Source organism: Lethenteron reissneri, unplaced genomic scaffold (genome assembly GCF_015708825.2).
Source record: "Lethenteron reissneri isolate LAM-NWPU_2019-01 unplaced genomic scaffold, ASM1570882v1 scaffold_1762, whole genome shotgun sequence".
Lineage (NCBI taxonomy): Eukaryota > Metazoa > Chordata > Hyperoartia > Petromyzontiformes > Petromyzontidae > Lethenteron > Lethenteron reissneri.
In genome coordinates this window covers 18,423-37,442 of record NW_026891512.1, presented here as the reverse complement: position 1 = coordinate 37,442, position 19,020 = coordinate 18,423, and the positions used below count along the sequence as shown (strand labels likewise).

The window sequence follows — 19,020 nt, the reverse complement described above, 5'->3', positions numbered from 1 at the left end:
CGGCCCCACTCAAGGTCCGGCTGGCGTACGCGATGACTCGTTCCGTCCCATCCTGTACCTGTGACAACACCGCGCCCAGCCCGCTGCTGCAGGCGTCGGTGTCCAAAATAAAATCGGTGGTAAAATCGGGGAAAGCAAGGGTGGGGGCGTGGGTGAGGTGGTCTTTGAGAGTGGTGAAGGCCGTCTGGCAGGCCCCCGTCCACTGATAGGGGTGCTTAGGGGAAGTGAGTTGGGTGAGGGGGCGTGCAATCTCGCTGAATCCCTTTACAAATCGACGATAATAGGTGGCAAGCCCCAAAAATGATCTGATCTCCGTCAGATTCCTTGGCCGTGGCCACTCCACTACGGCGCGCACCTTCTCCGGATCGGTGTGCACGCCTGCCTCGCTGACGCGATGCCCGAGGTACCCCACCTCGCGTTGTGCGATGTAACACTTACGTGGCTTGAGCTTGAGATGAGCCGCTCGCAGTCGCTGGAACACCTCTCGAAGCCTGGACCAATGCTCAGACAAAGATCTACTGAACACTATCACATCGTCCAAGTAAATCAGGCACTGTTCCCATTGCAAGCCCCGCATCACCAACTCCATCAGCCGCTGGAACGTCGCGGGCGCATTGGTGAGTCCGAACGGCAACACTCGAAACTCAAACAGGCCCATCGGGGTGGTGAATGCTGTTTTTGGCCGATCCTCCTCCGTCATCTCCACCTGCCAGTAACCGGATGCCAGATCGAGGGTGGAAAAATACCGCGCTCCTGCGAGACTGTCGAAGGTGTCGTCGATGCGAGGTATGGGGAAGGCATCGCCGAGCGTGACTGCGTTTAGTTTACGGTAATCGACGCAGAACCGGGTTGACCCATCCTTTTTCGTTACTAGTACCACCGGGGCTGACCAGGGGCTCGCCGAGGGCTGAATTATGTTATCGCGAAGCATGTCCCCAACTGCCTCTTTGATTTGGGCGCGTTCGGGTGCGCCCACTCGGTACGCAGGGAGTTTGATGGGTCGGGCTGCACCAGTGTCAATTTGATGCTTAACAAGGTCGGTCCGACCCACGTCCGAGTCGTGTTCGCTGAACACGTCGGCATACTCCCGCAGTAACTCGCGCAGCCGATCGGCCTCTCCCTTAGGTAAGTCCGCCCATGGTACATGTAACGCGTCGAGCAGGGGAACGACCTCGGCTCGGGGAGTCGGGCCGACTCGCCAGGCCAGGTCCTGCTCACCCTCAGGACGACCGGGGTCCTCAGCCCAGAGTGCGAACACCGAGTCGTTAGAGTGGCGTGCGTGCAGGGGGTGTACTGTGGCTATCGGGGTGCGCCGTCGCAGTATCGCGGGGGTATTGTGGGGGTTAAACATCTGCATAAACAATCGGCCCCCATCTGCGTTTACCAACGTGGCGGATCCCACAACCCCATACCGTTTTGCCAACTCCGGGTGAGGAGTTAGCATTACCTCCCCTGATGGTCGGAGCGCGGGGTCGGTGGGGGATGTTGCCACCGGCACCAGCATCTCGGTGAGCGGGCCGATGGTGACTGCCGTCGCCAGGATAGCGGCCACAGGTGCAAAGCGGCGGCGCGTTGGTTCTCGTCCCAGGAACGGTATCCGCTCGCCGTTGCTCTCCATGGTGGCGCATCGCTGGCGGGGTTGCACGTTGAGTCCCAACCGTTCTAGGAGGTCGGTGCCTGCGATACACTCGTGACACAACGCACTCGACACGTAGAACTCCTGCGTGCATACCTGGCTGCCTATGCGGACCTCTAGGGTGGCTTTCCCCAGCAGCCCCATTCCGGCTCCGCTCGCCGTGTGCAGCGCGCGGTCCGGGGCCTGCAGGTGACGCACGTCGACCCCGATCGCGCTGCAGTGCGCTGCGCTCACGAGCGAGGCCACCGCCCCCGTGTCCAGTAGGATGCGGGTACGCACTCCGTTTACCTCCCCTTCCACCAGCGACGTGGCCCCCGTGATCCCCGCCACCAGCTCCCGCAGCCAGTCACCAGGAGTCACCGTTTCTGTGGGCGTTGTTGCTGGAACCTGTGTGGAGATCACTCGCTCGCCATTATTCTCACAGCTTGTTTGTGTCGGGGCTACGTCGATTTCACCCCCCGGTGGTCCCCTCTCTAGGGGGGCCTTAGTGTTTGACCTTAGCTCTTGTCTAGCTCGGGCGACCTGAGGACAGTCCCTCACTAGATGCCCTCGGCGATCGCACATGTAACATGCCCGGGGAGGGGTGGCGGCTCCGTAGTGGGCTCTCTGCCCACTCCCTCCTCCCCCAGTGCGCTGCTGCTCATACTCTGCTTCTAGTCGCGCTATCCTTCCAGTTAGCCCTCCTACCGTGGAGTCTAGTTCCCCCATCTCGGATCGGATGGTCTCAACGGAGGATTGCAGTTGGGTCATATTTTTATTCGTTTCCTCGCGTACCTGGGTTACCCTCTCACCTACGTGAGTTACCTTGTTGTCTATCTGGGTTACCTGGCCGGAGACATCCTTTATACCCGTTTGTATACCGGCAACCCATCCCGGGGTTGTCTCGCGGGACACTGGAGGCTCTCTTTCCCGGCCCCTTACCGTCCTCGCGAGCTCCTGTTCCTCCTCCTCGTCTTCCGAGAGCAGGCTCGCAATGGCGCGCTCTCGTCCCAGCCCCCGGAGCTGCGCGCGTTCGCTGTGAATTCTTTCACACTTACGTGCGCGCTCGACAAGGGCGTTAAAGGGAAGACGTGGGCAGCTCATGTCTGGCTGCCACCACGCCGTGCGAGACAGGTACCGCTGGATTTTCTCGGCGGCCAGTTCCTCAATAACATCAGTTGCGTACCCCGGGCGTGCGATCTTTGTTAACTCGCGCACATCCTCGGCGTAATCACGTAGATCTTCGCCAGGTTGGCGCCGGCGCGCCTCTAAGGCCGATTTTGCTTCCTCCTCGTCACGCGTGCCAAACCGCTGATCGAGTCGGCGCATCAGCTCCTCTAGCTGTGTCTGTGCGCTCGCGGGTAACGCTTCTACAAAATCGGCTGCCCGCCCATCAAGATTCATATTAAGTTGACGTACTGCCTGCGCGTCCGTCCATCCATTAATTTCCTTGGCCCCTAAGAGATTGCGGGCGAATGCCTTCCACGAAGGGGCCCCCCGGCCGGTAAATATTAGTCTTATTTTAGCGTGAGGTAACGCGGGGGTCCGTACCGCTTCCGACACCAATTTGTGGGGGCCGTTGGCCCCCGGGGTCCCTCCCGCCAGCATCCCCTATTCCGTTTAAGTTACCCCACCTCCCTATTACTCGCTACGGTTTTGCCGGCATTCGAATGCGACGCCACTACGGTTACAGCCTCGCGCCGCGCTCCCACGCTGCGAGCATACGTGCGCACATCATCGTCAATCAAACGCCGTGCTCGCAGTATAGCCCTGTGCGGCACGTTACCAATGCGCATCCGTGTCCGACATGTAACGAACGTATGCACACACACACACGCCGCTCCGTGCACTCCAACTCCACACCAACTACGCAAGTTATGATCGCGCACCTGTATCACACACGGAGTGAACACACGCGACACCCACTCTTGCGCCGCTCTGCGCAGCGCTCGCCGTCTGCTGGCCGCTTGCGTTATGATCGCGCACCTGGGGTACGCCTATTACGCACGCCGCGAGCTTACGCACACACAGTACCACACGCGTTCCCACACGCAACCCGCGCGCTCAGCTCCGCGCAGCGCTCACTCACGTGGCGAACCACTGTGCACACAGCGCACCCACACGCTCACACTGCACGACAAGATCACGCGAGACCACGCTTCGCTATTAATGATTTATTATATGCCACCTGCGAATTGATGTTGAATCAGTGAGTCGACGAGGCTGGCCTATTCCACTAAACCTGTACCTGACACCAATTTGTGGGGGCCGTTGGCCCCCGGGGTCCCTCCCGCCAGCATCCCCTATTCCGTTTAAGTTACCCCACCTCCCTATTACTCGCTACGGTTTTGCCGGCATTCGAATGCGACGCCACTACGGTTACAGCCTCGCGCCGCGCTCCCACGCTGCGAGCATACGTGCGCACATCATCGTCAATCAAACGCCGTGCTCGCAGTATAGCCCTGTGCGGCACGTTACCAATGCGCATCCGTGTCCGACATGTAACGAACGTATGCACACACACACACGCCGCTCCGTGCACTCCAACTCCACACCAACTACGCAAGTTATGATCGCGCACCTGTATCACACACGGAGTGAACACACGCGACACCCACCCTTGCGCCGCTCTGCGCAGCGCTCGCCGTCTGCTGGCCGCTTGCGTTATGATCGCGCACCTGGGGTACGCCTATTACGCACGCCGCGAGCTTACGCACACACAGTACCACACGCGTTCCCACACGCAACCCGCGCGCTCAGCTCCGCGCAGCGCTCACTCACGTGGCGAACCACTGTGCACACAGCGCACCCACACGCTCACACTGCACGACAAGATCACGCGAGACCACGCTTCGCTATTAATGATTTATTATATGCCACCTGCGAATTGATGTTGAATCAGTGAGTCGACGAGGCTGGCCTATTCCACTAAACCTGTACCTATTCCCTATTTATCGGCTATGATTCTAATTCCCCTTCTTACTCACTGTTAAGTGTCCACGGCGGTCCGCTGATCCTTGTGTTAACCGCGTGCCTCGGTGCGTCGCACGGACGTCCGGGTCGGTGGCCCGAGCTGCGTCTGGTCGCCTGGCGCTGGAGTAAGAGAGCGATTTCCCCTCTGCGCTCCTCTATTTATCCTCCCTACCTCCCAAAGGGGATGCTGCGCTGAACAATGGGCTCGTGCACCCCAAGCCCGCGCACGGCAGTCCCCAGGCGCTGTTGATATGCTAATCAGTGTGCTGCGTGCAAGGCGTAAATCCTAATTACTCCCTTACCCTTCCTACCAATGGGGCTTGCGCGCTCAAGCGCAATTATCCCAACCCTCCATGACTATGCGCAACAGCCCCTGTGACCCCGCTATTCATGCTGTCCCGTGCCTCCCCTGCTTGCCCCGTCGACTCGTGGGGGTGTGTGTGGGGGGAAATGCGCCTCAACCGCGGTGGCCGAATGCCCCACGCCGCGACCACACCATATTAAGGCCGGCAGCAGCGCCGCGGTACCACATAGCACGGGGGAGGTCATCCAATTCCCTGATCGCCGGAAACCGTGAGAATTAATCCCGATAAGGGTCTCTCGGATAAAAACCGGTCGATCAGGTAACCTTCCCTTCCAGCTCTATGGGGGGGGGGGGGGGGGGGGGGGGCGTGCGGGTGTGTGCTTATGTGGGGCGGGTGATGGGGGGCAGTGCGGTGGGGGAAGCCGGGCGGCTCCCTGGTTCGGCAGAGCGGCCCCGTCGTTGTGGCACCACACATGCTAGAATACCCATCCACGACCCATTTTCAATGCGCTGGCTGAGGGAAGGAGGTTCTCACCCAAGATTTGACGGTACATGGCCCCGTCCATCGTCCCTTTGATGCGGTGAAGTTGTCCTGTCCCCTTATCAGAAAAACACCCCCAAAGCATAATGTTTCCACCTCCATGTTTGACGGTGGGGATGGTGTTCTTGGGGTCATAGGCAGCATTCCTCCTCCTCCAAACAGGGCGAGTTGAGTTGATGCCAAAGAGCTCCATTTTGGTCTCATCTGACCACAACACTTTCACCCAGTTGTCCTCTGAATCATTCAGATGTTCATTGGCAAACTTCAGACGGGCATGTATATGTGCTTTCTTGAGCAGGGGGACCTTGCGGGCGCTACAGGATTTCAGTCCTTCACAGCGTAGTGTGTTACCAACTGTTTTCTTGGTGACTATGGTCCCAGCTGCCTTGAGATCATTGACAAGATCCTCCCGTGTAGTTCTGGGCTGATTCCTCACCGTTCTCATGATCATTGCAACTCCACGAGGTGACATCTTGCATGGAGCCCCAGGCCGAGGGAGTATGACAGTTCTTTTGTGTTTCTTCCATTTGCGAATAATCACACCAATTGTTGTCACGTTCTCACCAAGCTGCTTGGCAATGGCCTTGTAGCCCATTCCAGTCTTGTGTAGGTCTACAATCTTGTCCCTGACATCCTTGGAGAGCTCTTTGGTCTTGGCCATGGTGGAGAGTTTGGAATCTAATTGATTGTTTCTGTGAACAGGTGTCTTTTATACAGGTAACAAGCTGAGATTAGGAGCACTCCCTTTAAGAGTGTGCTCCTAATCTCAGCTCGTTACCTGTATAAAAGACACCTGGGAGCCAGAAATCTTTATGATTGAGAGGGGGTCAAATACGTATTTCCCTCATTAAAATGCAATTCACTTGATAACATTTTTGACATGCGTTTTTTTGGATTTTGTTGTTGTTATTCTGTCTCTCACTGTTCAAATAAACCTACCGTTCAAATTATAGACTGATCACTTCTTTGTCAGTGGGCAAACGTACAAAATCAGCAGGGGATCAAATACTTTTTTCCCTTACTGTATACTGTACTAGAGGAATCCGATGAGGTGTCAGGGTCGAGATCGAACCCGCGACTTCCTACGTACCAGGCGAGGGAGTTAACATCTCCTAGCCACCGCTGGTCACCGCACAAACTTTGCCCCCCTCACCCCACCACCCCCTCCGCTCAGACTAAAGCCGAAGCCCTGGAGTACGTGTGGAGCATCTTGCAGGGCGTGGAGGAGGAGCAGCAGCAGCAGGAGGAGGAGTCCAGGGGATTTGAGCTGAGGGAGGTGCACAAGGCCAGGATGGCGATGTTCAGGCTGGAGCGCAGAGCTACCGCCTGCAAGGAGGCCCTGAGGGTGGCGCTCCAGAGGATACATGGAGGTGCGTAGCCTGCAGCGGTGATTTATATTCACATCGCAACTCCACGCTCCCCTCTATTCTCACTGGAACTCCACGCTCCCCTCTATTCTCACCGGAACTCCACACTCCTCTCTATTCTCACCAGAACTCCACACTCCCCTCTATTCCCACCAGAACTCCACACTCCCCTCTATTCTCACCAGAACTCCACACTCCCCTCTATTCCCACCAGAACTCCACCCTCCCCTCTATTCTCACCGGAACTCCACACTCTCCTCTATTCCCACCAGAACTCCACGCTCCCCTCTATTCTCACCGGAACTCCACACTCCCCTCTATTCCCACTGGAACTCCACGCTCCCCTCTATTCTCACCGGAACTCCACACTCCCCTCTATTCCCACCAGAACTCCACACTCCCCTCTATTCTCACCAGAACTCCACACTCCCCTCTATTCCCACCGGAACTCCACACGCCCCTCTATTCCCACCGGAACTCCACACTCCCCTCTATTCCCATCGGAACTCCACAATCCCCTTTATTCCCACCGGAACTCCACACTCCCCTCTATTCCCACCAGAACTCCACACTTCCCTCTATTCTCACCGGAACTCCACACTCCCCTCTATTCCCACCGGAACTCCACACTCCCCTCTATTCTCACCGGAACTCCACACTCCCCTCTATTCCCACCGGAACTCCACACTCCCCTCTATTCCCACCAGAACTCCACACTCCCCTCTATTCTCACCGGAACTCCACACTCCCCTCTATTCCCACCGGAACTCCACACTCCCCTCTATTCTCACCGGAACTCCACACTCCCCTCTATTCCCACCGGAACTCCACACTCCCCTCTATTCTCACCGGAACTCCACACTCCCCTCTATTCCCACCGGAACTCCACACTCCCCTCTATTCCCACCGGAACTCCACACTCCCCTCTATTCTCACCAGAACTCCACGCTCCCCTCTATTCCCACCGGAACTCCGCACTCCCCTCTATTCTCATCGGAACTCCACACTCCCCTCTATTCTCACCAGAACTCCACACTCCCCTCTATTCTCACCGGAACTCCACACTCCCCTCTATTCTCATTGGAACTCCACACTCCCCTCTATTCTCACCAGAACTCCACACTCCCCTCTATTCCAACCGGAACTCCACACTTCCCTCTATTCTCACCGAACTCCACACTCCCCTCTATTCCCACCGGAACTCCACACTCCCTCTATTCCCACCAGAACTCCACACTCCCCTCTATTCCCACCGGAACTCCACACTTCCCTCTATTCCCACCGGAACTCCACACTCCCCTCTATACTCACCGGAACTCCACACTCCCCTCTATTCTCACCGGAACTCCACACTCCCCTCTATTCTCACCGGAATTCCACACTCCCCTCTATTCTCACCAGAACTCCACACTCCCCTCTATTCTCACCAGAACTCCACGCTCCCCTCTATTCTCACCGGAACTCCACACTCCCCTCTATTCTCACCAGAACTCCACACTCCCCTCTATTCTCACCAGAACTCCCACGCTCCCTCTATTCTCACCGGAATTCTACACTCCCCTCTATTCCCACCAGAACTCCACACTCCCCTCTATTCTCACCAGAACTCCACACTCCCCTCTATTCTCACCGGAACTCCACACTCCCCTCTATTCTCACCAGAACTCCACACTCCCCTCTATTCTCACCAGAACTCCACGCTCCCCTCTATTCTCACCGGAATTCTACACTCCCCTCTATTCTCACCAGAACTCCACACTCCCCTCTATTCTCACCTGAACTCCACACTCCCCTCTATTCCCACCGGAACTCCACACTCCTCTCTATTCCCACCGGAACTCCACACTCCCCTCTATTCTCACCAGAACTCCACACTCCCCTCCTATTCTCACCAGAACTCCACACTCCCCTCTATTCCACCGGAACTCCACACTCCCCTCTATTCTCACCGGAACTCCACCACTCCCTCTATTCCCACCGGAACTCCACACTCCCCTCTATTTTCACCGGAACTCCAAACTCCCCTCTATTCCCACCGGAACTCCACGCTCCCCTCTATTCCCACCGGAACTCCGCACTCCCCTCTATTCTCATCGGAACTCCACACTCCCCTCTATTCTCACCAGAACTCCACACTCCCCTCTATTCTCACCGGAACTCCACACTCCCCTCTATTCTCACCGGAACTCCACACTCCCCTCTATTCTCACTAGAACTCCACACTCCCCTCTATTCCAACCGGAACTCCACACTCCCTTCTATTCTCACCGAAACTCCACACTCCCCTCTATTCCCACCAGAACTCCACACTCCCCTCTATTCCCACCGGAACTCCACACTCCCCTCTATTTCCACCAGAACTCCACACTCCCCTCTATTTCCACCAGAACTCCACACTTCCCTCTAATCCCACCGGAACTCCACACTCCCCTCTATACTCACCGGAACTCCACACTCCCCTCTATTCTCACCGGAACTCCACACTCCCCTCTATTCTCACCGGAATTCCACACTCCCCTCTATTCTCACCAGAACTCCACACTCCCCTCTATTCTCACCAGAACTCCACGCTCCCCTCTATTCTCACCGGAACTCCACACTCCCCTCTATTCTCACCAGAACTCCACACTCCCCTCTATTCTCACCAGAACTCCACGCTCCCCTCTATTCTCACCGGAATTCTACACTCCCCTCTATTCCCACCAGAACTCCACACTCCCCTCTATTCTCACCAGAACTCCACACTCCCCTCTATTCTCACCGGAACTCCACACTCCCCTCTATTCTCACCAGAACTCCACACTCCCCTCTATTCTCACCAGAACTCCACACTCCCCTCTATTCCCACCGGAACTCCACACTCCCCTCTATTCTCACCGGAACTCCACACTCCCCTCTATTCCCACCGGAACTCCACACTCCCCTCTATTCCCACCGGAACTCCACACTCCCCTCTATTCTCACCAGAACTCCACACTCCCCTCTATTCTCACCGGAACTCCACACTCCCCTCTATTCTCATCGGAACTCCACACTCCCCTCTATTCTCACCAGAACTCCACACTCCCCTCTATTCCAACCGGAACTCCACACTCCCCTCTATTCTCACCGAAACTCCACACTCCCCTCTATTCCCACCAGAACTCCACACTCCCCTCTATTCCCACCGGAACTCCACACTCCCCTCTATTCTCACCAGAACTCCACGCTCCCCTCTATTCTCACCGGAACTCCACACTCCCCTCTATTCTCACCAGATCTCCACACTCCCCTCTATTCTCACCAGACATGGCGCGCAGTCCTCACCATAGCGCGAGAGGAGGAATCGCGAGCGCGCGAGGCAAAACTTAAATAGAAAATATTTTGTTGGAATTAAATATGAGTAGTCTGTTGAAGCATCTTGTCTTGCAAAAAATTCGAGTGCGTTTTAAATAGTGTTCATCAGTAACACTTTTGAAAACCGACAATCATCATATCTTGCCCTGACCGAACAATGTCTCCCAAATGTTGGTTGTTCACTTGTTTAGAATTATAATTTATATCGTGAGCATTGTCGTATATTGCATAAGTAACGTACATTAAAGAAGTGATCTTCGTGATGATGTATTAACTAGATGCATGTAAGTATGAACGTTACGGGAGTAATCGAGCCCAAAGGCAGGCGTGATAAACACAGTGAGTATGGTGGGAACTCCCTCACTAGAGCTGAGTGCTGGATGATCTCAGCGACGTCCGCTTTCAGTACGCCGCTTCTATAATAACCTCGGGCCTGGAGGACGCTCGGTTCGAATTCGTGAGAGCGCTGATTTCGGTTTCAAAGAGGCGAGGCGATAAAAGCGACGTCTTGAGATGGCGGAAACTGCTCCTGCTCAACCACCAGCTGCGGCTACTTCAGCGCCTAAAAGCCCCAAGAAGAAGCGCGCCGCTCCAAAGGCCAAGAAGGTCGGCCCCAGCGTGTCCGAGCTCATCCTCAAGGCTCTGGCCAGCAGCAAGGAGAGGAACGGCGTGTCTCTTCCTGCGCTCAAAAAGTCGCTTGCTGCCGGAGGATACGACGTGGAGAAGAACAATGCCCGCGTGAAGTTGGCCATCAAGAAGCTCGTGGCCAAAGACGCCGTGGCGCAAGTGAAGGGCAGCGGCGCGTCTGGCTCTTTCAAACTCAACAAGGAAAAGGCTGCCGCAAAGGCGAAGCCCAAGTCGTCAACGGCAAAGCCCGCAGCTAAAAAGCCCGCGGCAGCCAAGAAGGTGAAGAAGCCCGCGGCAGCCAAGAAGACCGCGCCCAAGAAGTCTCCCAAGAAAGCAAAGAAGCCCGCGGCTGCCAAGGCGGCCAAGAGCCCCAAAAAGGTGAAGTCGGCTGTTAAGCCCAAGAAGGCGGCGAAGAGCCCAGCCAAGCCCAAGGCTGCGAAGCCCAAGGTCGCTAAGCCCAAGACCGTCAAGGCCAAGGCCGCCAAACCCAAGGTGGCCAAGCCCAAGAAGGCCGCGGCCAAGCCCAAGAAGACTGCGCCAAAGAAGTGAATCCGATGGGACGACCGACGCTCGATTCACTCCACCTCAACGGCTCTTTTCAGAGCCACCCACTTCGTTAAAAAAGTGAACCAGATGCTGCTGCGCTTCAATTAGTTCAAATTAACTGTGTAACATTTCACCCACTCGATGTGTTTTAAGCATTGATGTGATGGGAGTGATCGAGCCCGAAAGCAGGGATCACAAACACAGGCGAGGCGGGTGGCAGCTCCCTCACTCGAACTGAGTGCAGAGTAATCTCAGCGACGTCAGCATTCTCGCTGGCGATTCTAATCTAAATCCAGATTCAAAATCGATGCATTCTGACGAATCTCCAATTTTGATTATGTGTTGCACCTCTTCATTCCGTCATCATGTTACTGGTGCCAAATATGGAATTTAGTCTAAAAATGTATTGATTCCAGACAGCTTTACTCATTTGCCTTCATTCGCTCAGTTCCGCCTTTTCACTTTGTTTTTGTTTGTAAACATTGCGGTGCACCATCTAAACTTCTCTATTAAATTAATTTCTATACGTAAATATCGCATTGTTTGCAATGTCTTTCTTACTTTGGGAGAACTAGTTGGTGACGTTCACTCAACTATTGTATTATTCACTCCACGTGCAATCTTGCAACAGATGGCGTTCCTCTGGCGTTCGCTGCGGGTGTGCCAATATCATTCCAGAGTGCTTCGAAGAAGGGTCATTGCCCAAAACGTCGCATATTATACATGTCAAGGAAGTGTTATTGACGACGGTGGAGGGTTTTCTTCGTCGCAGAGGTTAAAGGTGGAAGGTTTAAGGCGGAGCCATCGCGGAGGGCAGGGGTGGTCGGTGACGTCGCCACGCTTCGGGTATAAAGGCGGCTGCTGCTGCAAGCTGAGCGCGCAGTCTCTCGCGAGGAGCTTTGTCACAAGTAGTCGCAATGTCTGGACGCGGTAAAGGCGGTAAGGGGCTCGGCAAGGGAGGCGCAAAACGCCATCGCAAGGTGCTGCGCGACAACATCCAGGGCATCACCAAGCCCGCCATCCGCCGCCTCGCTCGCCGCGGCGGTGTGAAGCGCATCTCGGGCCTCATCTACGAGGAGACCCGCGGCGTCCTGAAGGTCTTCCTTGAGAACGTCATCCGCGACGCCGTCACCTACACGGAGCACGCCAAGCGCAAGACCGTCACCGCCATGGACGTGGTCTACGCCCTCAAGCGCCAGGGCCGCACTCTCTACGGCTTCGGAGGCTGAGCGCCCATCTCTCGCACACTAAGCCAACCCAAAGGCTCTTTTCAGAGCCACCCACCTCTTCGAAACTGCTTGCGCCAGTGTTGCCAAACACGCTCTGAATGGAGCACATGTCCTGGGTTGTTGTGAGCGTGCTGGACGTTTGCTTGTTGAGTTGGCGAATCTTCATCTGCTTCCACATGAATGAATGAAAGAAATCATGATATTCACGTCACATTTAACAAGGCGTAATTCTTGAACGCCTTAATACAGTAACCCATTTCTGGTATTTTGCGTTAATTATTTCCAGCTGCAGCCGAATACGATATTACGTAGAGCATTTGGCGCCACAATCTTACAGCACACTCGTCCTAATTGACGGAGCGTGCCGGAATGCTAATCTCCACCTGTACAGCACAACAGCGAAGTTATTTTTCTCCACCGAGCGCTTGTATTTTTCCAAATTGCGTTCATAAAACGCCCGTGCGCCGTATTAGACGAGTGGTGAAACAATCCCTCGTAAGAAACAAAAAAACCCACGCTCAAAACACAATATACTGTATTGGGTTTTCTAGTCATCCTTTTTAAAACAAAGGCAATGCCATGGCTGCAATTCACTAATACACATGTTTGGACATTACATTGTGTTATATTCACAAGTCCTTTTTGCAGTAAAATCGATATTAAAGTGAACATCGCGTCCGCGTTTCTCATTGGAGGCTGATGGAGAGGGACGGTACTAAAAGAGCCACTCAGCAGCGCCGCGCACTACGATCCTCTGATTTGCATCTCGCCTCCTATAAAAGGAGCTCAACGCGCGAGCGACATCCACATTCGCTTCCCGTCTGTTCTGACCTGAAGCTGCTGCCTACGACGCGTCGACATGCCCGATCCTCCCGCATCAAAGAGCGCTGGGCCGGCCAAGGTTCCTGCTCCCAAGAAGGGCTCCAAGAAGGCTGTGACCAAGGCTACGCGCAAGGATGGCAAGAAGCGACGCCACCGCAGGAAGGAGAGCTACGCCATTTACATCTACAAGGTGATGAAGCAGGTGCACCCCGATACCGGCATCTCGTCCAAGGCAATGAGCATCATGAACTCGTTCGTCAACGACATCTTCGAGCGCATCGCTTCCGAGGCGTCCCGCCTGGCGCACTACAACAAGCGCTCCACCATCACTTCTCGGGAGATCCAGACCGCAGTGCGACTGCTGCTCCCCGGCGAGCTGGCCAAGCACGCCGTGTCGGAGGGCACCAAGGCCGTCACCAAGTACACAAGCTCCAAGTGAAGCCTCGACTCCACCATTAATTACAAAGGCTCTTTTCAGAGCCACCCACCTCTCCGAACCTGCTTGTACCAGTCCTAGCAGGAGTACTAAACGAAACTTCCAACAAAGCCCCGGTTCACGCGGGGACATTGTTCGCTCATTGAGTGGAATGGAGAGATGGAACGCATTTTAACCTGTTTCCACGTGAATAAAAGCGATAACAATATTCATGGCACATCATATTCACCAGCAGGCATTTCTTGGACTTGTTTGTCCATTGATTTCATCTGCAGCCCATTCAGATATTACATTGGATATTTGGTGCCAAAACCTTGCAATGCAATATATTTAATTCGTGGTTGTATTTTCGGGCAGGAACTAACATTTTGCACGTGTACATCTATGTAAAAGTAAGCGCCTAGCATGGATGACTCGTGCAGTATAATTGATGATCATCATCTCAATGCCAAGAGAATAGATATCTATCCCTGTGATCACCTCTTTCCGACAATTTTACGTATTAACTTTGGAGCTTTCGTGACTGCAGGAATTATTCTTTGGTTCTTTCGGTAAAGTCACGTATATAAAAAAACAAATTGGTGATATCTGTCTGCTTATATGTCTGTCTATAATTTTTTCTGGTTCGATTTTATGTCGCTATTTCATTATACCTGATGATGATTGCTTGTGTTGCAATCGAAACGTCGTATGCTATTATTAATTATTATTTTTTCTTTATACGTGACTTTACCGAAAGAACCAAAGAATAATTTTTACGTATTACTGTTTCCAATGAAGTGCAGTTTCTTCACACTTTATTTAGATCACGCGGAGCACTGTAAAGTTGTCTTCGGAAAGGTGTTTGCTTGAGAAAATAACATCCGTTAAGACATGGACGGCGCTCAAACGGAACTACTGCATCGTGATGCGGCATTCTGCAATGCTCCAAAGTGAGAACATTTCGTTGATGAAGAAGAGTTGACGACTCGAGATCATTGCACGCTGCCAACCAATCAGCACGCGCCCCTTCTTCGCACGTCACGACTCCGCTGACCAGTGAGCGCGCGCTCTGGGCTACATAAGCCGCCTTCTCCTCCCCGCCTGTGAGAATCTTTGCCCTCACCAAGCCATGGCTCGCACCAAGCAGACGGCTCGCAAGTCCACGGGCGGCAAGGCCCCCCGCAAGCAACTCGCCACCAAGGCGGCCCGAAAGAGCGCTCCGGCCACGGGCGGCGTCAAGAAGCCTCACCGCTACAGGCCCGGCACCGTCGCTCTGCGCGAGATCCGCCGCTACCAGAAGTCCACCGAGCTGCTCATCCGCAAACTGCCCTTCCAGCGCCTCGTCAGGGAGATCGCGCAGGACTTCAAGACCGACCTGCGCTTCCAGAGCTCCGCTGTCATGGCTCTGCAGGAGGCCAGCGAAGCGTACCTTGTCGCGCTCTTCGAGGACACCAACCTGTGCGCCATCCACGCCAAGCGCGTCACCATCATGCCCAAGGACATTCAGCTCGCCCGCCGCATTCGTGGCGAGCGCGCTTGAACGCCCAGCTCGGCCCTCAAAGCACAACACAAAGGCTCTTTTCAGAGCCACCACTTACTCGTGAGAAAGCTTCCATGTGTGTCCTTCAAAGTTCGGGTGCCGGAAACCTTCGTTTGCTGGTCACGGCTCTCACGAGTCGTCAGGCGTAAGCGACAATCAAGTTCATTTTCTATACCCCGCCGCTCATTCTGCAACATCACACGTTGGTGTTGTGTATAAGCGTTGTGAAACCATGTTTACATAATGTACAACAAAAGAGTTATTTTGGTGAAATGTATTTTACCTCAGAGTCGCGTGGTGGGTGTGGAGGCCTCGCACCGTGCAGAGCCTCCCGCCTCGCCTGATTTTGCCACCCGGCTGACGCTGGGTACGGGTGCCGTTTCCCCCCCCCCCCACCGCGCTACAATAATACTGTGTAATCGCTATAATTTAATAATCTACCGACCCTATAATAGTAATAGCACACATTGTGGTGGGGGGGGAGTAAAGAAGACGTGAAACTTAGATGAATTTACCTCAGAGTCGCGTGTTAATGCGTGCGCCTATTTTTAACGGGAATTAAAGATGGCGTCCACCCCGCAACTGCTAGCCCGTCGCTAGCCGTTGCCAGGGGCAACCGGCGTCCAATGAAAGCGGCGAAGTCGTCGCTAGGCGTTGGCAGGGGCAACCGGCGTCCAATGAAAGTGCGTATGGTCCGACATCCACACACAGACAGACAGACATTCACGATTTTATATATATAGATTAAACCCAAAGATATTGGTTTATGCTGTTTCAAGCCCGAGCTGATAAGAAGTTCACATTTTGCAAACTGAGACTGAATTATTCACGCACATATATTTTTAGGCATTGCCCGAACAGGCGGTTAAAAAAAGATATCTATACACCGTATAGGCACGTGGGCGATCAATCACGAGCTCAAGGCTATCACAATGATTTCTTATAACCAATGCGGTCCCTCAAAATGATGATTATAATCAATAATACATTGATATTTGCGGAATCCGCTTATAAGTTTGACTTGCCAGCACGCGCCCATAAATTAACTCTATCATGCTTAAAACTTGAACCTATTAGGTACGTGTATCGCATTGTTTAATTCGTAAGATGCGTGTGCGCATTAAAACATATATGGATACGAATAATGAAAGTCAACATCGAATCCTCGCGTCCCGGCTTTTCATTGGTGGCTCAAGGAGAGGGCGGAACTCGAGCGAGAGGAGCCAATCAGCAGCGGCGCGCTCTACGATCCTCGTCTCCGCTATAAAAGCCGCTCCCGTGGTGCGTGTTAACGTCACAAATCGTTCGTACTTTGTCTCCAGTGCTTTTTGCATCCTAGGTCCCTTAACGATGTCTGGACGCGGCAAGACCGGTGGCAAATCTCGCGCCAAGGCAAAGTCCCGCTCTTCCCGCGCCGGCCTGCAGTTCCCCGTGGGTCGCGTTCACAGGCTGCTCCGCAAGGGCAATTACGCCCAGCGGGTCGGCGCTGGAGCACCCGTCTACCTGGCCGCCGTGCTCGAGTACCTTTCTGCCGAGATCCTCGAGCTGGCTGGCAATGCCGCCCGCGACAACAAGAAGACGAGGATCATCCCCCGACACCTGCAGCTCGCCGTGCGAAACGACGAGGAGCTCAACAAGCTCATGGGCGGCGTGACTATCGCCCAGGGCGGTGTGCTGCCCAACATCCAGGCCGTGCTGCTGCCCAAGAAGACCTCTCAGGCAAAGAAGTGAACGCGCCGCCGCCTCTACCACCACAACAACGGCTCTTTTCAGAGCCACCCACTTGCTTGCAAAGAGCTCGGACAGTCGTGCACAGGGGTTTTGTTATTAATAAGGACACCTCGATTTAAAGCTTTCGTGACTGCAGGGATTCATCTTCTTGGTTCTTTCGGTAAAGTCACGTACAAGGGAAGTAACAAAATAATAAAAATAAAACAATAAAATAATATATTATTTTATTATGTTTTATTTTTATTATAAAATAATATATTATTTTATTGTTTTATTTTTATTATTTTATTACTTCCCTTCTACGTGACTTTACCGAAAGAACCAAGAAGAAAAAAATAAGGACACCGTCGTCGAGTTACCCTCGTCCCAAATTGCTCGCAATTAAACGAATGCTCTGCTCATTCCAGATACCCTTTATGTCTAATTTAGGAACGGTATTTGAGCAGCATTCCAACATTGCATCAATCATGGAACATGGTTTAGAATAAATTGGGATGCCTATTTGAAAAAAGTATCGTGTTTTTTAAGGAATAAAACTCGCTCTTTTTGAGCGGTCAGATTACATATGAAGAGGAGTCGGAGAATGGTTCAAGCACTTTAAGGGATCTGCGAGCCACCCTCACGCACCACGCAAACACGACATCTCCGCTCTCACGACAACACGCACCAATCGCACGCGCGGGGAAGAGCTGGACGGGGGGGTCAGGGGTTAAAGGGCAGACACCGCTGGTTTCAAGTTCATTTCAAGTTCATTTATTAGGTATAGCCCTGTGAGCCATTCAGCTCTTGAATCGGGTGCAACCGCAACAAACAAAAAACAAAAAACATGAACAAAAAACATCTTAAAGTGAATATGTGACTAAGTGCAAACAGAAAGACAGCAAAAATATTGCAGAAAAAACACCGTACACCAACGCTGTGTGCAAAAATCCCAGTGGGATGCAAGTCAAACAACAACAACAACCACAAGACAACTTAGATTAAGGCCATCAGTCTAACTCTGTACTACAACAACACAAACATGGCTAAACCAATACACTTTTCGAAATCACCAAAATAAAGCCATGAAAGCAATGAAAAAGCAATCATAGGAACTGTGACGGAATTTTCACAATAAATGGCATAAACAACATGTACTACCAAAACCCTGCAGCCATAGCTGGCTGCATGAGTCACTCCACAGCAGGTCGCAAGAGACTGCGCGTGGCGCTTTGTGTTGCCGTTGCCATGAATCGTCGAAGCGCGTTCACGATCTGTTGTTCTCCTGTAACGCGGTGGTCATTTCGATTTAAAGCTTTCGTGACTGCAGGGATTCATCTGCTTGGTTCTTTCGGTAAAGTCACGTAAGATGGAAATAATAAAAAAATAATAATAAAACAAAAAAGTAATTGTAAAATTTTATTATTAAAATAAAAATGCTATTTAATAATAAACTAATGAAAATAAAAATAATAAGTAAAAGGTTTCTTTGTATTATTTTATTATTTAATAATGACGTCAACACCCCCCTCCCCACTGACTCGCGAGCCCACAGAGCAATGACGTCCACACCCCCCTCCCCACTGACTCGCGAGCCCACAGAGCGATGACGTCAACACCCCCCTCCCCACTGACTCGCGCGCCCACAGAGCAAGAATTGCAACAGGCGATGTCATTGGCTGCGCCGGATGCGACGGCCATCTTGTTTAGTTCATTTAGTTCACGGATCGCAGGGGGAGCGGGCGGCCATCTTGTCAGACAGAGGGACGGCCTCGCGAAGCCTGTCGCAGTAGGCCTCGCGAAGCCTCCTGCAGTAGGCCTCGCGAAGCTTTCTGCACTAGGCCTCGCGAAGCCTTCTCTGCAGTAGGCCTCGCGAAGCCTTCTCTGCAGTAGGCCTTGCGATGCCTTCCCTGCAGTAGGCCTCGCGATGCCTTCCCTGCAGTAGGCCTGGCGAAGCCTCCTGCACTAGGCCTCGCGAAGCCTCCTGCAGTA

At 53.3% G+C, this 19,020-nt stretch overlaps 5 protein-coding genes across 5 annotated transcripts; all 5 read left to right on the top strand.

Annotated features, from left to right (window-relative positions):
* The first annotated feature begins 10,585 nt into the window (after positions 1-10,585).
* LOC133339294 (histone H1.5-like) lies at positions 10,586-11,617 on the top strand. The gene has a single exon (XM_061547423.1). The coding sequence runs from the start codon at positions 10,650-10,652 to the stop codon at positions 11,310-11,312; it is 663 nt and encodes a 220-aa protein (XP_061403407.1). The 5' UTR covers positions 10,586-10,649; the 3' UTR covers positions 11,313-11,617.
* A 135-nt stretch (positions 11,618-11,752) lies between these two features.
* Positions 11,753-12,590, top strand: LOC133339300 (histone H4). The gene has a single exon (XM_061547428.1). The coding sequence runs from the start codon at positions 12,227-12,229 to the stop codon at positions 12,536-12,538; it is 312 nt and encodes a 103-aa protein (XP_061403412.1). The 5' UTR covers positions 11,753-12,226; the 3' UTR covers positions 12,539-12,590.
* Positions 12,591-13,049: 459 nt separating this feature from the next.
* Positions 13,050-14,368, top strand: LOC133339299 (histone H2B type 3-B-like). Its single transcript, XM_061547427.1, has one exon. The coding sequence runs from the start codon at positions 13,398-13,400 to the stop codon at positions 13,797-13,799; it is 402 nt and encodes a 133-aa protein (XP_061403411.1). The 5' UTR covers positions 13,050-13,397; the 3' UTR covers positions 13,800-14,368.
* A 302-nt stretch (positions 14,369-14,670) lies between these two features.
* On the top strand, positions 14,671-15,318 carry LOC133339298 (histone H3). Its single transcript, XM_061547426.1, has one exon. The coding sequence runs from the start codon at positions 14,908-14,910 to the stop codon at positions 15,316-15,318; it is 411 nt and encodes a 136-aa protein (XP_061403410.1). The 5' UTR covers positions 14,671-14,907.
* A 19-nt stretch (positions 15,319-15,337) lies between these two features.
* LOC133339295 (histone H2A-like) lies at positions 15,338-17,195 on the top strand. The gene is made up of 2 exons (XM_061547424.1): positions 15,338-15,463; positions 16,641-17,195. The coding sequence occupies exons 1-2, from the start codon at positions 15,393-15,395 to the stop codon at positions 17,047-17,049; spliced, it is 480 nt and encodes a 159-aa protein (XP_061403408.1). The 5' UTR covers positions 15,338-15,392; the 3' UTR covers positions 17,050-17,195.
* Positions 17,196-19,020: the final 1,825 nt, after the last annotated feature.

Bases quoted from the DNA above. Each gene is read 5' to 3' on its own strand.
- LOC133339294 (XM_061547423.1), top strand. From the start codon at position 10,650: ATGGCGGAAACTGCTCCTGCTCAACCACCAGCTGCGGCTACTTCAGCG.
- LOC133339300 (XM_061547428.1), top strand. From the start codon at position 12,227: ATGTCTGGACGCGGTAAAGGCGGTAAGGGGCTCGGCAAGGGAGGCGCA.
- LOC133339299 (XM_061547427.1), top strand. From the start codon at position 13,398: ATGCCCGATCCTCCCGCATCAAAGAGCGCTGGGCCGGCCAAGGTTCCT.
- LOC133339298 (XM_061547426.1), top strand. From the start codon at position 14,908: ATGGCTCGCACCAAGCAGACGGCTCGCAAGTCCACGGGCGGCAAGGCC.
- LOC133339295 (XM_061547424.1), top strand. From the start codon at position 15,393: ATGTGTGTCCTTCAAAGTTCGGGTGCCGGAAACCTTCGTTTGCTGGTC. The intron at 15,464-16,640 runs GTAAGCGACAAT...CTTTGTCTCCAG, and splicing joins GCTCTCACGAGTCGTCAGGC to TGCTTTTTGCATCCTAGGTC.